The sequence below is a fragment of the Polistes dominula genome, unplaced genomic scaffold (genome assembly GCF_049000335.1).
Source record: "Polistes dominula isolate Pdom_NZ unplaced genomic scaffold, Pdom_raw_medaka contig_16, whole genome shotgun sequence".
Classification (NCBI taxonomy): domain Eukaryota; kingdom Metazoa; phylum Arthropoda; class Insecta; order Hymenoptera; family Vespidae; genus Polistes; species Polistes dominula.
Genome location: NW_028301040.1, coordinates 3,566,185 through 3,584,735, shown reverse-complemented (window position 1 = coordinate 3,584,735; position 18,551 = coordinate 3,566,185). Strand labels below are relative to the sequence as shown.

The following is an 18,551-nucleotide window of genomic DNA, read 5'->3' as shown; positions in this document are numbered from 1 at the left end:
AAGTTATGGGCACCTCATTATTTCACGAGCTAAGAGAAAAGCATCCACATTTGATATACGAATTGCTTGTATACATCATGGGAAATGATTCTTCACAATACGTTTAGATTATTATTTAATATTTATTTAATATGTTTAGTTAATAATTTTTTATTTTTTTAATATGTTTAATTTTTTATCTCATGTAATTGCGTTTAATATTGTAATAATAAACGAAAAACTATGGCAAGAATAAATATTTCAAATTATAATTATTAGATAATACGTAATCGTTTCCTTTCTATATACAATCATTTTAAACTTTAGTACACCGTTTTTTCGTTACCAATAATTAAGAGAATTAATAACTCGAATAAATAATAAGATCTTTTCGTGATGCTTAGGAAAGTAAAAATAAGCGTTAACCGATTCCCGTTTAATTATTGTAACAATAATATGAAATTTTAATTGTAACATTTAAATAGTAAAATATAAATGCACAAGGATTGTTTTAAAATTTAAATTCATTTTAACGAATATTAAATTTCAACTAAATACTTCAAAGTTTGCTAATCTTTATACTGTTGTTACCTTTCCTATAAATTCTAATTTTTAATTAGTAGTTATAACTCCATTTTTTCGTTTATGTGGAAGTAAACAAATTTGTCATATAAAGATGAAATTCCTTATGGATAAAGCATTTATTACTTTGGTAAATAAATTTGAAGAAGCCTAGTATTAAGTACGACTGATGTTTTAATTCAATATCATTAAATAAAGATGACGAACGTTAAGTATTTCCTTTTTTTGAATCCAATATTCAAATCATAAACACAACTATACAAACACTACCACCATCACCACGACCGCCATCATCATAATAATTCTTTTTTCCCTTTTTTTAAACAGTATTCCTACACTTAATCGAAAAATAACAATGTGATGTAGTTTTGAATTTGAAACAAATTTAGAAATATTTGTATACTTATGCACATTCACACTTGGAAACGATATTTTCCGATATAAAAAGAAATAGAAAAAGAATAAGATTAAAAGAAAAATCAAAATGTTTAGTGTAACTTTTTTGTTTCATCAAGTTACAAATCATCTCGATTTAAAAAAAGTTTTTACGTGAAAAAAAAAAAGAAAACGTTGAAAAATAATGAAATTGTTATTGTTGTTATAATTATAATTAAAGAAAAATTCTTATAAGAGAGAGTAAGAGACTACGAACAAAATTTTCTAGAAAATGAAAATGTAAAATATTATTAAAAGACACGTTATTCGAATCAGATTGGTGGGGTGCAGGAGAAACATTGAAGCATCAATCACCAAGGAAGAAATAAATATTTGAAGATGTATTCTGTGTGCGTAAAAAATTATTTTACAATTTTAGGATAGTCCGCTTTATGTTTCTTTTTTTGTATAGTAAGAAACTATAGGATATTTATGTCCATTGTATTTGTGAGTTAATATATTTCGTTAGAGATTATAAATAGATGGGTTAAGATAGTTTGTCCGTTGTTTAAACAAGCTTTAATCAGATACGCCTTCGCCCTTCCGTCCTTCCTTTACATTAGCGTTAGAAGTTGCCCCTCCCCACTCTCATTACCCGTATATCATAAGAACATTGTATCTACATCTATATCCCATCAGAGTTCATTTACGACGGTTGATTTGCAAAAGTTAGTGAATTGTCGATTACTGAAAATATTCTATAGAAGTGATCGCGACTATAATGTGGGTTGATTGTCAATGTAGTCGTGATTTTAAGAGTAAAAAAAAGTCCAGTGATAAAAGAAAAGATATTATAGTATTTGATGATAATATTGAAGAAATACAAGATACGATAACTGTATTTACCTTTTCATTAGGAAAAAGTTATAATTGCGTTTATGAATCTCCTAAATTGGAACTAAAAGGCACTAGATTACTTTGCCGAGTATCACTAACGTTACAAGATTGCAGGACATGTTATTGTTTAGAATTTTTAAACGATTACGAAAATTTCTGTATTGATACACCACGCATTCAAGATGTTTCTCTGTATGACACTGCAAACCAGCTTATACGAAATATTTCAATCCCAGAGGAAACTCCAACTAATAACAAAAGAATCAATCCACATAATATTGGTTATGTTAAAGTAACTGTCGCGTATAAAATAAGAGCTTACGAAAACATTAGTGATGAAAATGAAACGGTGTTTTCCAAAATGAAAAACATCTACTTAGACGAAAAATTTACAGACGTGATAATAAATGTTGAGGGAAAAGAATTCTCGGCTCATAAAGTGATACTTATCAATAATCCTGTATTCGCAGCAATGTTACAAAATGATACATTAGAAAATAAGACAAACGTTATTCATATCAGGGAAATGGATCCAGCGATATTTCAGATCATATTGAGATTTATTTATTTTGATAACACTGGCCGAATCAATTTTAAAAAACGTGGAGAAGATTTTCTTATAAATTTAATAATGGCAGCGGATATGTATCAAATATTATATTTGAAAGAGGAATTAATTAATATAGCAATAAAGTATATACACCTGGAAAATGTTATTAAATTTCTTATAATGTCAGATAAATTTAACATTTCGAAACTAAAGGAAGAGTGTATGTTGTATATAAGAAATAATCCTGGCAAAGTTGTGGACACCTTATCATTTCAAGAACTAATAAAAGAGCATCTACATTTGACAAGCGAATTGCTTGTATACGTAATAAAAAATATTTCTTCATAATATGTTTAGTTTATCATATATTATTTTTTTTATTATGGTTAATTTTTTATCTCATGTATTGTCATTAAATTTTGTAATAATAAACAGGAAATTTTTTATGGCAAAAATAAATATGATTTATCACATAAAAAAAAAAAAAATAATAAGAACATAAAAATCCCCTTTTAAATCCTAATACGAATTTATTATTTCTTTTTTTTTGCAATTCAACGAACTTTTCTTTGTGTTTGTTCATTTGTTTACATACGTTCGCTAGATCATGTATAATGTTCTGAACGATACGACGTGATTCTCTCAAACTTCTATGTGATATTTTCTTTACTTTGCTCCTCGACTGGACGAAAAAATCATTCGACAATCGATATTTGCTTTTAAATTTTGTTCAAATTTAATCAACAAAACTTTTCAACGTTGTTTCGATTTTCGTTGGTAACAAGCTCATAGATATTTTACATGTCCTTTGTTGGTATATATTGTTCGTTATATGTAAAAACTGTAACACATAGCCTAACAAAGACGAAGCAGACGCCAAGACTCCCCACTCTTATTACCCGTATGTAAAAAGAACACTGAATCCATATGTATATCCTATCGGAGTTCATTTGACGACGGTTCATTTGCAAAAGTTAGCGCACTGGCGATTACCGAAAATATTATATCGATGTGATTACACCTATAATTTGCGTTGATTGTCAAAGTTGTAGTGATTTTAAGAGTAAAAAAATGTCTAGTGATAAAAGAAAAGATTCTATATTATTTGATGATGATATTGAAGAAATACAAGATAGTATGACAATCATAACACTTTCATTTGAAAACAATAATTCTGGTGATTATAGATCTTGTGCATTTGAATTACAAGGCACTAGATTACTTTGCCGAGTATCACTAACGTTACAAGATTACAGCCCATGTTATTCTTTAGAATTTTTAAACGATTACGAACATTTCTGTATTGATACACCACGCATTAAAGATGTTTCATTGTATGATACTGCAAATCAGCTTATACGAAATATTTCAATCTCAGAGGAAACTCCAACTGATGACAAAAGAATCAATCCACATAAAGTTGGTTATGTTGAAGTAACTGTCGCGTATAAAATAAAAGCTTACGAAAATATTAGTGATGAAAGTGGAACGGTGTTTTCCAAAATAAAAGACATCTACTTAGACGAAAAATTTACAGACGTGATAATAAATGTTGAGGGAGAAGAATTCTCGGCTCATAAAGTGATACTTATCAATAATCCTGTATTCGCAGCCATGTTACAAAATGAAATGCTAGAAAGTAAGACGAACGTTATTTATATCAGGGAAATGGATCCAGCGATATTTCAGATCATATTGAGATTTATTTATTTTGGTCAAACTGGCCGAATCAAATTGAAAAAACTTGGAGAAGATTTTCTTATAAATTTAATAATGGCAGCGGATATGTATCAAATATTATATTTGAAAGAGGAATTAATTAATATAGCAATAAAGTATATACACCTGGAAAATGTTAGTAAATTTCTTATATTATCGGATAAATTTAACATTTCGAATCTGAAAAAAGAATGTATGCTCTATATAAAAAGTAATTGTAAGAAAGTTGTGGACACCACATCATTCCAAGAACTAATAAAAGAGCATAATCTACATTTGACAAGCGAACTGCTTGTATACATGATGAAAAATCATTCTTAATGATACGTTTGGTATATCATTTATTAATTTTTTAATATGTTTAATTTTGTATCTCATGTAATTCCATTAAATTTTGTATTAATAAACAAGAAACTATGGCAAAAATAAATGTGATAATTCAACGAACTTTTCTTTGTGTTTGTTCATTGGTTTACATACGTTCGTTAGATCATGTAGGATGTTCTGAATGATACGACGTGATTTTCAAAATTTCTACGTGATATTTTCTTTGCATTACTCCTCGACTATACGAAATAAACATTAGACAATCTATATTTGCTTTCAAATAGTTTTCAAATTTAATCGACATAACTTTTCAACGTTGTTTCAACTTTCGTAGGTAACAATCTCATAGAAATTTTACATGTCCTTTGTTGGTAATTATCGTTTCTTACATGGAAGAACTGTAACACATGCATTAATAAAGACGAAGCAGACGATGGTGATTCAAAACAATATGCGTAATATTATAACGTTTATTTTCCGTGCTAACAAAATTTAAACGAATAGTTCAGATAAACGCAATAACATTCAGAAATAGGAATAGGGGAGTGGGGAGATATAGAATAAACAATAATAATTATTACAAAATTATATATATTCTAAATGTTTCGTGATATCTAACGCTAGTCTTATAACTTATTGTTTCAAATTACTATTATTAGATAATACGTAAACGTTTAACTTTTATATACAATCATCTTAAACTTTAGTATCATTTCGTTACCATTAATTTAGATAATTAATAACTCGAATAAATAATAAGATCATTTCGTGATGATTAGGAAAGTAAATATAAGCGTTAATCGATTCACGTTTTATTAATGTAACAATTATTTAAAAGTGTAATTATCACCTTTAGATCGTAAAATATGGATGCAAGTACTCTTTCAAAATTTAAATTCATTTTATCGAATATTAAGTGTCGACAAAATACTTCAAAGTTTGATAATCTTTATACCGTTGTTACCTTTGTAGTAAATTCTGATTGTAAAGGAGGAGTTATTACTCCATTTTTTCGTTTATCTGGAAGTGAACTAATGTGTCATATAAAAATGGAATTCCGTATCCATGAAGCACTTATTACTTTGGTAAATAAATTTGAAGAAGCCCTGTATGAAGTACGACCGATGGTTACTTCAATATTAATCAACAAAGATGAGGAACTTGAAGAATTGCGTGTAATCGGATCCAGTATAAAGTGGTCATTAAATCAACAAGAAAAATACTTCAATTCAATCGGCTTTTTTGAAATTCAATTTACCATCCATTATGTACCTACTGTACCATTGGACTTGTGTATAATGCCAAAAAAATCTTTAATCTACGAACACTTATTCGAAATGTACGAAAGAAAATTTACGGATTTGGAATTAATTGTTGAGAATAAAAGATACGCTGTACATAAGATTATACTTGCTAGAAGTCCTGTATTTAAAGCTATGTTTCAACATGAAATGCAAGAGAAGTATCAAAATGTTGTTACCATCACAGGTGTAAAACCAACAATATTTGAAATTATATTAAAATTTCTGTATATTGGCGAAATAGACGATATTCAAGAAATTAACAAGTTTGATAATAAAGATCCGACAAAGTGGAAATTGGCAAATATATTAAAAGCAGCGGATATGTATCAGATCGATGATATGAAAGCGATATTAGGCTATGTTGCAAATAAATTTATAAATGTTAATAACGTCGCATATTATCTATATATTGCTTTGGAATATAATACAAATAATTTGAAACACTCTTGTGTGACATTTATAAAACTCTTTGGTTCCCGAATTTGCCATAATCAAATGTTTAAAGAAATGATGTTTGCAAATCCTAATATCCAGTTTCAATTAATACAATGTCTACTAGAAAAATAATTTATAATCGATTAAAATTCTCGTTTCTATTTTTTTCTTTTTGTCTATTTCCTTCTGTTATCTCGAATAGAACGTTCAAGTTAAATTGACGTCAGATTTAGAGATGAAATTTGGTATACACCTTTAAATAATCAATGTTCATTATACTTAATAGTTACTTTTCTGTAGTAGGAGACAAAGAAAATTACAATCTTTATTATGTAATTGGATAATGTACGATTTTTATATTTTAATGATAATAAAAGATAAATGGGTTGATCGAATGTTGCGAAATCGAATTTTACATAAAATGTAACAGAAAAATGTATAATTATAAATTTTACACAACATAATCATTTATCCAAATAATATTATAAGAAACACGTGTGATCAATCTTCCTTTTTTAATCAATGAAATAAATCAATTTGAAAAATGTACAATATGATGTTGTTTTTTTTTCATCAAAGTTTATTATAAACGAAAATAAAGTACAATGTGTTATTTTTCAGAAATAATTATAAACAAATTTTTAACTAAATCTGTCATCGTAATCAAATATATTTTCTTTCATTTTTAATAATAAACCTTTAAAGTTCGATAAGCACGATTTATTGTTATTTATATACGCACAACAATCGATTCAGAAAAAAAAATTATTTTACAACTATTCACTTAATATTTCTCTTTCTTTTTTCTTCATTTTTAAATTTTATTTAGATACATTCGTTTATAATAAATAATAGAAATAATTTGATAAGACTAATTTTGAAAATTATGTTTACTTTCGAAATATTTATATATGTAGCAGAACAAGGTCGTTAGCTTACAGTTTATTTCTTGTATAGATATTTTACTTTTATTTCGCAATATCCTTTAGAGCAATACAAATTGATAGAAATAATTTAAAAATCAATGTTGAGGAAATATGACATAGCAAAACCAAAATTTCAATAAAAAGTCATAAAAGGAAGATGATAGAACAAAAAAGGCTCATCTATTTCAAATAATAATAACGCGGAGAGATAGATGATAACTATTCATTGGATACACATAACACTTACTTTTATAAATATTCGTTACAAATTGTATCAGTTTAATAATAAACAGAGAAGATTTATTCTATACATAATTATACTAACGATTTAATTTCATTCGTTTGAAAGATTTAGACCTTACCGCAGAGTTGTTATATTGACTGTTAGTAAAATAGTGAAAAGTGGTAATACAATATAAAATTTATTACGTTTATTGAATTATTCTTATAATTATAAGAAATATTAAAGTGCCTGTTGATATTTATAATTATTCTAGTTAAATATGGTTAGTAACATTTCGGAAGATGCTACATTGCAGCCAGTCAAAGACGTTTGTCTTGACAAACCAGAGTTTGTTAAGACCGTATTCAATTATGTCAGACTAATTAATAAAAAGACTGACCAAAATTTTACTACTTCAGAATTTCTATTACATGATACTATATTATCGTGTGTAATATTAGTAGCTTGGATTGGTAACGAACTTATATTTACCGTGATAATAAGAGGAGGCGACGAAAAATCATTTCATATCAGGCCAAGTTTTCAAGATGTTATAATTTTCCACGAAGCAAATAGAATAAGTAATGATTTTGAAGTAGAACGAATGAACGATAACCATGGAACTTGTTTTACTATTAACGATATAGATTTTTACAATTATTGTAATATCACATTTGAATTTCATATCAAACATATGATAGATATAGATCAACCTGTAGTATCAAATAAATCTGAGCTATACACACGCTTGAAAAATATGTACAAAGAGAAGAAATTTACCGATCTGAGAATATATGTCAAGAATACTGAATTTTTAGCACATAAAGCGATAGTTGGAAGGTATCCTAATCTCGTAGAAATGTTTGAAGATAGTAAGGAAGATAATAATGTAAAGATTATTAATATCAAAGACATGGATCCTGCAATATTCGAAGCTATATTGAAGTATCTGTACTTAGCTGAAACTGACAAAATTGTCTTTCACAAAGATAAACTGACGTTTCTTTTTGATTTATTACTAGCGGCGGATAAATATAAGATCGATGATTTGAAAAATAAATTGATCGAAATGATGATACTACATATGAATAAAGATAACGTTATTGAAATACTTAAATTTGCTGACAGATGCAACTTGAAACACTTAAAAACTCAATGTATTTATTATATTACAATTTATCGTAGTCAATTTTGTGAAAACTTGTTATTTAAACAAATGATTTTTAATAATCCAAAGATTACTGCAGATATGCTTTATCATATCTTAGATTATTGTGGAATATAATTTATTTCATTTCAAAATTATTAATTCTAATTATCATATTTACTATTTCTATTATTTTAAATAATGATAAACAAAATGTATAGCGATGAGAAAATATGTTTTATAAGATTGATTTGTGTGTGTGTGTGTGTTAAATGAAAGAAAAAAAAAGAAAATGAAAAATTATTTATAATAAAACAGATGACCGCAGTACTTATGATTTGTCACCAATTGTAACAAATTATTTATAAGGATTTTGATCAATGCTCATTATACCTTACAGTTACTTTTTTGTAAAAGATGACAAAAAAAATTGCAATTTTTATTATGTAACTCTGGTCAATGTACAATTTTAATATTTTAATAATAATAAAAGATGACTAGGTCGATCACATTTTGCAAAATTGAATTTTACATAAAACGTGTCCGACAATGCATAAATTTTAAATTTTGCTAAACATAATTATTTATCCAAATAATATTATAAGAAACGCGTGTGATTAATCTTATTTTTTTTTATCAATAAAATAATTCATTTTGAAAAATGTACAATATGATGTTGTTTTTTTTTTTTCATCAAAGTTTATGATAAACGAAAATAAAGTACAATGTGTTGTTTTTCAGAAATAATTATAAACAAATTTTTAACTAAATCTGTCTTCGTAATAGAATATATTTTTTTTCATTTTTAATAAACCTCTAAAGTTCGATAAGCACGATTTATTGTTATTTATATGCGCATAACAATCGATTCAGAAAAAAAAATTATTTCACAGCAATTCAATTATTATTTCTCTTTCTTTTTTCTTCATTTTTAAATTTTATTTAGATACATTCGTTTATAATTTGAAAAGAGTAATTTTGAAAATTATGTTTACTTTTGAAATATTTATATATGTAGCAGAACAAGGTCGTTAGCTTACAGTTTATTTCTTGCATAGATATTTTACTTTTATTTTGCAATATCCTTTAGAACAATACAAATTGATAGAAATAATTTAAAAATCAATGTTGAGGAAATATGACATAGCAAAACCAAAATTTCAATAAAAAGTCATAAAAGGAAGATGATAGAACAAAAAAGGTTCATCTATTTCAAATAATAATAACGAGGAGAGATAGATGATAACTATTCATTGGATACACATAACACTTACTTTTATAAATATTCGTTACAAATTGTATCAGTTTAATAATAAACAAAGAAGATTTATTCTATACATAATTATACTAACGATTTAATTTCATTCGTTTGAAAGATTTAGACCTTACCGCAGAGTTGTTATATTGACTGTTAGTAAAATAGTGATAAGTGGTAATACAATATAGAATTTATTACGTTTATTGAATTATTCTTATAATTATAAGAAATATTAAAGTGCCTGTTGATATTTCTAATTATTCTAGTTAAATATGGTTAATAACATTTCGGAAGATTCTACATTGCAGCCAGTCAAAGACATTTGTCTTGACAAACCAGAGTTTGTTAAGACCGTATTCAATTATGTCAGACTAATTAATAAAAGGACTGACCATCAATTTAATACTTCAGAATTTCTATTACATGATACTATATTATCGTGTTACGTATATGTAAATTGGATTGAAAAACACGTTCAATTTACTTTGGTAAGCAAATACGAAAAAGATGCATATCGTATCAGGCCAAGTTTTCAAGATATTATAATTTTCCACGAAGGAAAAAAAATAAATATTAATTTTAATGTACAACCAATTAACAATTATCAGGGATCTTGCAATACTATTAATGATATAGATTTTTATAATTATTGTAATATCACATTTGAATTTCATATCAAACATATGATAGATATTCGCGAAGCTGTATTACCAAAGAAATCTGAGTTATACACACGCTTGAAAAATATGTACAAAGAGAAGAAATTTACCGATCTGAGAATATATGTAAAGAATACTGAATTTTTAGCACATAAAGCGATAGTTGGAAGGTATCCTAATTTCGTAGAAATGTTTGAAGATAGTAAGGAAGATAATAATGTAAAGATTATCAATATCAAAGACATGGATCCTGCAATATTCGAAGTTATATTGAATTATCTGTATGTAGGTGAAACTGATAAAATTGTCTTTCACAAAGATAAACTGACGTTTCTTTTTGATTTATTACTAGCGGCGGATAAATATAAGATCGATGATTTGAAAACTAAATTGATCGATAAGATGATAATACATATGACTAAAGATAACGTTATAGAAATGCTTGAATTTGCTGACAGATGCGAATTGAATATCTTAAAAAATCGATGTATTTATTATATTACAGTTTATCGTAGTCAATTTTGTGAAAACTTGTTGTTTAAACAAATGATTTTTAATAATCCAAGGATTACTAGAGATATGCTTTATCTTATCTTAGATTATTGTGGAATATAATTTATTTCATTTCAAAATTATTAATTCTAATTATCATATTTACTATTTCTATTATTTTAAATAATGATAAACAACAATTGTAGCGATGGGAAAATACGTTCTATAAGATTGATTTAAAATGAAAGAGAAGAAAAAGAAAATGAAAATTTTAATGATAAAAAAAACAGATGACAGGAGTACTTATGATTTGTAACCGATTGTAACAAATTATCTATAAGAATTTTGATGAATGTTTATTATATTTAATAGTTACTTTTTTATAAAAGATGACAAAGAAGATTGCAATATTTATTATGTAACTCTGGTTAATGTACAATTTTTATATTTTAATAATAATAAAAGATGACTAGGTTGATCACATTTTGCAAAATCGAATTTTACATAAAACGTATCCGACAAATGTATAAATTTTAATTTTTACAAAATATAATTATTTATAAAAATAATATTATAATAAACGAGATCGATCTTTTTCTTTGTTTGAACAATAAAATAATTCAATTTGAAAAGTGTACAATGTGATGTTGTTTTTTTTTGTTTTCATCAAAGTTTATGATAATCGAAAATAAAGTAAAATGTGTTATTTTTTAGAAATAACAATAAACAAATTTTTAACAAAAAAAAAATCTGTCTTCGTAATTAAATATATTTTCTTTTCATTTTTAGTTATAATCGTCGTAAGTTCGATATAAACTTGATTTGTTATTGATATTTTTGATTTTTTTTTTTTTTTTATTAAAATTAATCGCATGATATACGAACACATATATAAACGATAAACAATATGCATAAAAATCGATTCATAAAATCAACGTATTATCGTATTTATTTCTGATAACGTACAGTTAGCATATAACAATATCAATCGTTCGAAAGTATATCATTGTTCCTTCAAAACGATTAAACCTATCGATATGTGGATTAATGTCAACTATAGAAACTAAAATATTTCGTCTTCTTAGTGACAAATAGCATAACCCTAGTTATTTATTTCTACGAATGAGATTACTTTGGTAATACGAATAGGATTGATTATGTATGTTCGAACTATTTACTTTATTTCATTCGTTTAGAAGCTTTAGACTTAATCGCAGAGTTGGGTTTTAACGGTTAGTAAATCATATATATGTATATATATATATATATATGTATCGAGAAGTTAAGATAGAATATAAAATTAAATAACGCTTATCGAATTAAAGTGAATTAAATCGTAAAATATGACGTCTAACAGTTTAATCGATATTTTGTCTGACGAAAAAATGGAAATAGAAGCACACTCCAAAGTAATAGAAACTATCTGTGAAGTTTCAAGAGTATTGACTGTAAAAGATAATGAAAAATTTCAAACCAGATTATTTTATTTACACAATACTTTGGAATCCTTTTTTATAGAAGTGACTTGGGCAAATAATGTGTTTATAGCTGAGATAGTATGTTTAAAACATCAAAAAGAGCAGTGCGATTTTAAACCATATTTTGGTGATTCAGTAATATTTGACCAAACAGATCAATGTGAATATAACATGGCACCTCTAACAGATAATCCAAATTTTATGTCATGTAGCTTATCAAATAATCCTGAATTTAACGACATTCGTTTACTTGTATTTACATTTTGTGTTAAATATGATAGACCTTATTTTGAAAATATATGCCCGACACAATCAGAACTGTACGAACGTTTGGAGAATGTTTTCCAGGACAAAAAAAATACGGATGCCAAAATAAATGTCAAAGGGAAAGAATTTTTAATTCACAAGGCAATTATTTCAAGATGTCCCATGTTGAACGAAATTATCAGAAATAATAATAATAATAATAAAAAGAATAAAAACAACTCCATTGACATTAACGATATCGAACCCGAGGTTTTCGAAGTTTTATTGAAATATCTTTATCTTGGCAGAGCTGATTCTATCGATCTGTGTGAAAGTAATAATGAATTTCTTTTTAATGTCATATTAGCGGCTGATAATTACAAAATTATCGATTTGAAAAATAAATTGATCGATATAGCTATAAAATATCTAAGCATTACGAATGTCATTTCTAATCTTATTTTTGCTGAGAAATACAACATTTTTAATTTAAAAGAGAGCTGCATGGAGTTTATGCGAATTTATGGTAAATCAATTACCAAAACTGCGACATTTCTAGAGCTGGTACACGTGCATCCAAAATTGTCGGCAGATGTGATTTTATATATTTTACGTGAATTAGATAGGTTTGTATAATATTTATATTTAATATTAATTATTGTTTTTTAATTCATATTAAATTTATCAATAATAAATAATAAATTATAACAATGAATAATGTATCATAGTAATGAAAGAAAAGAGAAACAAAAGTAACTCTTAATATTTTTATAACGGGAAAAATTTGACCAATAATCTTATACATTTTTAAAAACGTTATTTGTGATTATTTTCTGTTACTCTTCCTTTTAATATTTTTTACAGATTATTCTAAGATGTTGGATTGCATTTAAGTACCTATTTGTTGAGCTGCAAAATGATTACGTCAATGCTAAAAAAATATGACTAATATGACTTTGTTTTTATTTAATTATAAAATTTATATTGGCAAGAATCCTTGTTTAAAATTCAAATTTGTTGACTAACACATTTTCCGTTAATGTGTGTAAATAAAACAGGCATTATAAAAACAAATAACATTGGTTTTAAATTGTAACTGAACACAAGATAAAATTTTATTATATTATTAATATTCAAACTATCAATAAAGTGTCTGAAGAGGATGATTTTAAAATAAAAAAGTTTTCATCTGTTTAAAATTACAATAACGAGAAATAAATTGGAATTATTACTCACATAACACGATAAGTTTTGAAATCTTTTAACGAAAGTTTCGTAAAATATTTCCAAAAAATCTTTCAGAAACCTTGCAGACAACATTCTAAAATATTTTGAAAAAGATTCATAAAAGATTTTACAAAAATATTTTACTGATAGAGTAATCTTTTGCAAGTATCTTAACGCGGACAATTTCACCTTGAAGAAAGATTTTTTAAAAACCTTTTTAAAAGGTTTAAAGCTTTTCAAGAAATGTTTTAGAAAGTTTTTTAGAAAGTTTTTATGTTATGTGGGTACTCTAAAAGTTTTAATATTCATATTTCCCTGTAACAAATACCCTTACTTAAGTAACTTATTTACAGAATCTATTCTTTTCAGTTAACTTTTTTCTGTATATATAATTAGGACAAAATATATATTTTTCTTTTTATAATATATGTACAATTTCTTTTTTCTGCATTCCTGAATCAACGAGGAATGTTAAACAGACTTATTCAATAATTTTTTTAATCTCAAAATTTAAAGTATTTTTACTTTAAAACGTAAATCTCTTTTTATAATCTTAACATGTAATATATCTAACAAATAACTGTGGAGTCTCTCTAGGTACTTAAAAAAAAAGTTTCTAGAACTTCTTATGGTGTCCTTAAAAAGGATGAGAAAATCCCTAGAAATATTTTTTAGTTCCAAAGATGATACCGACACGAAGAACAGTACTTCAAAAGGATTGAGATAGCTTCATAAAAACTCTTCTTAAGTTTTTATTATAATTAACGAATACATTTTCTATTTATTTAATTATAAATCATAACGTTTTCTTTTCTCCTTGACCAGTGATCTCAGAAACTTTCGCTTGTTTGATCGACACAGTGCCGTTAAATTATCGGGTTTTTAGTAAAATTATAGTACACACGGATTATTAGTTTTTTAAATTATTGGTAACGTAATGATATCTAAGTCTAAAATGATTGTATATAAAATGAAAACGATTTCGTAATGTCTAATAATTATAACTTTAAACAATAAATTATTAGACTAGCATTAGTTAACACGAAAAATTTCGAATATATATGATTTTGTAATAATTATTATTGTTTATTCTATTTCTCCACTATTCTCTAATCCCATTTCTCAATATTATCGCGTTTATCTCAAGTATTCGTTCAAATCTTTTTAGCACGAAAAATTAACGTTATAAAATTACGCATATTGCTTTTTAATGCGATCGTCTGCTTGGTCTTTATAAATACATGTGTTACAGTTCTTCCATATAACGAACAATATATACCAACAAAGGACATGTAAAATATCTATGAGGTTGTTACCTAAGAAAGTTAAAACAACGTTGAAAAGTTTTGTCGATTAGATTTGAACAAAATTTAAAAGCAAATGTAGATTGTCGAATGATTTTTTCGTCCAGTCGAGGAGCAAAGTAAAGAAAATATCACATAGAAGTTTGAGAGAATCACGTCGTATCGTTCAGAACATCCTACATGATCTAGTGAACGTATGTAAACAAATGAACAAACACAAAATAAAGTTCTTTGAATTTCAAAATAAAATAAATAAATTCGTATTAGGATTTAAAAGGGAATTTTTATGTTCTTATTTTTTTTTCTATGTAGTAAATCACATTTATTTTTGCCATAGTTTGTTGTTTATTATTACAAAATTTAATGCAATTACATAAAATAAAAAGTTAACATTTTCAACTAATAATAAATGATAAACTAATCGTATTGTGAAGAATCATTTTCCATGATGTATACGAGCAATTCGCTTGCCAAATATACATGCTCTTTTATTAGCTCTTGAAATGATAAGGTTCCCACAACTTTCTTACGATTACTATTTATAAAGGGCATACACTCTTCTTTTAGTTTCGAAATGTTAAATTTATCTGATAATATAAAAAGTTTAATAACATTTTCCAGGTGTATATAATTTATTGCGATATTAATTAATTCCTCTTTCAAATATAATATTTGATACATATCCGATGCTACTATACAATTTATAAGAAATTCTTCTCCAAGTTCTATAAAATTGATTCGGCCAGTGTCACCAAAATAAATAAACCTTAATATGATCTGAAATATCGCTGGATCCATTTCCCTGATATAAATAACGTTCGTCTTACTTTCTAGCATATCATTTTGTAACATTGCTGCGAATACAGGATTACTGACAAGTATCACTTTATGAGCTGGAAATTTTTCTCCCTCAACAATTATTATCAGGTCTGCAAATTTTTCGTCTAAGTAGATGTCTTTCATTTGGGAAAGCAACGTTACATTATTGTCATATATACATTCGTAACATTTTGTTTTATATACGACAGTTACAGTAATATATTTTATGTACGCAGAGGTTGGAATTGGAGAACTTGTATCGCTAAAAGTTGCACTTTCGTTTTCAATTACTACATTGTTTACTAGGGCATTGTAATAGTTATATGCAAAAACTTCTTTCAAGCGTGGTTTAGTAACACAGAAACTTTTGTAATCGCTCATAAAATCTAAAGTAAGAGTTCCCATGCATCCTTTTAGCGATATTTCCAATTGGCAAAGTAAGTTAGTGCCTTTTAATTCAAATTTAGGAGATTTCTCAAAACTCCTATAACAATTTAATTCAAATTTAAATTCTGTCATTGTATCTGGTATTTTTTTAATATATTCGTCAGATAATATAGGATCTTTTCTTTTTTCACTAGACATTTTTTTTACTCTTCAAATCACGAACACCTTGACAATCAATCTAGATTATAGACGTGACCACTTCTATAGAATATTTTCAGTAATCGACAATTCACTAACTTTTGCAAATCAACCGTCGCAAATGAACTCTGATGGGATATAGATATGGATACAATATTCTTATGATATACGGGTAATGAGAGTGGGGAGGGGCAACTACTAACACAAATATAAAGGAAGGACGGAAGAGCGAAGGCATATCTGATTAAAGCTTGTTTAAACAACGGACAAACTATCTTAAACCGTTTATTTGTACTCTTTAATGAAATATATTAACTCACAAATACAATGGACATAAATATCCTATAGGTTTTTACTATACAAAAAAAGAAACAAAGAGCGATCTATCCTAAAATTGGAAAATAATTTTTTACGCACACAGAATACATTTTCAAATATTTATTTCTTCCTTGGCGATTGATGCTTCAACGTTTCTCCTGCACCCCTCCAATCTTATTCAAATAACATGCTTTTCTAAATATTTTTCACATTTTCATATTTTATAATATTTTGTTGGTAGTCTATCAATCTCTTATAAGAATTTTACTTTAATTATAATAATAACAACAATAAAAATTTGACACTCTTATAACGTTTTCTTTTTCATTATTTTTTTATTTTTTTTTAAAGCGAAAACTTCTTTTTAAAATCGATATGATTTCAAACTCGATGAAACAAGAAAGCTACGCTAAACATTTTGAGTTCTCATTTTTCTTCTTCTTTTTCTATTTCTTTTTATATCGAGTATTATCGTTTCCAAATGCGAATTGGTTTTAATAAAAATACAAATTTTTCTTCAATTATTTAAGTTTCAAAACTACATCACATTGTTATTTTTCGATAACGTGTAGGAATACTGTTGAATAGAAGAAAAAAAAATTATGATGATGATGATGATAGTGGTGGTGGTAGTGGTGTTTGTATATTTGTGTTGATAATTTGAATATTGGATCCAATAAAAGGAAATACTTAACGTTCGTCATCTTTGTTTATTGATATTGAATTAAAACATAGGTCGTACTTGATACAAGGCTTCTTCAAATTTATTTACCAAAGTAATAAAAGCTTTATCGATAAGGAATTTCATCTTTATATAAATAATTATTTTACTTCTACATAAACGAAAACATTGATTGATAGCTACTCCTTTAGAATTAGAATTTATTGGAAAGGTAACAACAGTATAAAGATTAGCAAACTTTGAAGTATTTAGTTAAAACTTAATATCCGATAAAATTAATTTAAATTTCGAAAGAGTCCTTGCATCCATATTTTACAATCTAAAGGTGACAATTACATATTCATATTATTGTTGCATTAATTAAACGCGAATCGATTAATGCTTATTTTTAGTTTCCTAATCATCATGAAAATATCTTATTATTCATTCTAATTATTAGTTTTTGAAATTATTGGTAACGTTATGATATCTAAATGTAAAATGATTGTATATAAAATGGAAACGATTACGTAGTGTCTAATAATTATTACTTTAAACAAAAATTTTTAGACTAGCGTTAGATAACACGAGGAATTTCGAATATATATGATATTTTGAATAAGAATTATTGTTTATGCTAAATATCCCCTCTCCCTTATTACTTTTTTCTTTCTATGTGATAAATCACATTTATTTTTGCCATAGTTTGTTGTTTATTATTACAAAATTTAATGCAATTACATAAAATAAAAAGTTAACATTTTCAACAAATAATAAATGATAAACTAATCGTATTGTGAAGAATCATTTTCCATGATGTATACGAGCAATTCGCTTGCCAAATATACATGCTCTTTTATTAGCTCTTGAAATGATAAGGTTCCCACAACTTTCTTACGATTACTATTTATAAAGGGCATACACTCTTCTTTTAGTTTCGAAATGTTAAATTTATCTGATAATATAAAAAGTTTAATAACATTTTCCAGGTGTATATACTTTATTGCTATATTAATTAATTCCTCTTTCAAATATAATAT

At 26.1% G+C, this 18,551-nt stretch overlaps 5 protein-coding genes across 6 annotated transcripts in view; 4 read left to right on the top strand and 1 right to left on the bottom strand.

Moving 5' to 3' along the window:
• The window catches only part of Zip48C (Zinc/iron regulated transporter-related protein 48C), a 69,162-nt gene that overhangs the window by 37,840 nt on the left and 12,771 nt on the right, over positions 1 to 18,551 (bottom strand). The gene's annotated exons all lie outside the window — the stretch shown is intronic.
• LOC149031802 (protein maternal effect lethal 26-like) lies at positions 1,652 to 2,858 on the top strand. Its single transcript, XM_089174755.1, has one exon. The coding sequence runs from the start codon at positions 1,718 to 1,720 to the stop codon at positions 2,729 to 2,731; it is 1,014 nt and encodes a 337-aa protein (XP_089030881.1). The 5' UTR covers positions 1,652 to 1,717; the 3' UTR covers positions 2,732 to 2,858.
• Positions 3,383 to 4,563, top strand: LOC149031801 (speckle-type POZ protein B-like). Its single transcript, XM_089174584.1, has one exon. It carries the CDS (start codon positions 3,455 to 3,457, stop codon positions 4,421 to 4,423), a length of 969 nt encoding a protein of 322 aa, XP_089030710.1. The 5' UTR covers positions 3,383 to 3,454; the 3' UTR covers positions 4,424 to 4,563.
• Positions 4,627 to 6,715, top strand: LOC107064883 (TD and POZ domain-containing protein 1-like). Its single transcript, XM_015318050.2, has one exon. It carries the CDS (start codon positions 5,296 to 5,298, stop codon positions 6,298 to 6,300), a length of 1,005 nt encoding a protein of 334 aa, XP_015173536.1. The 5' UTR covers positions 4,627 to 5,295; the 3' UTR covers positions 6,301 to 6,715.
• On the top strand, positions 11,539 to 13,681 carry LOC149031800 (TD and POZ domain-containing protein 4-like). Its single transcript, XM_089174675.1, has 2 exons — positions 11,539 to 13,223; positions 13,462 to 13,681. The coding sequence occupies exons 1-2, from the start codon at positions 12,217 to 12,219 to the stop codon at positions 13,469 to 13,471; spliced, it is 1,017 nt and encodes a 338-aa protein (XP_089030801.1). The 5' UTR covers positions 11,539 to 12,216; the 3' UTR covers positions 13,472 to 13,681.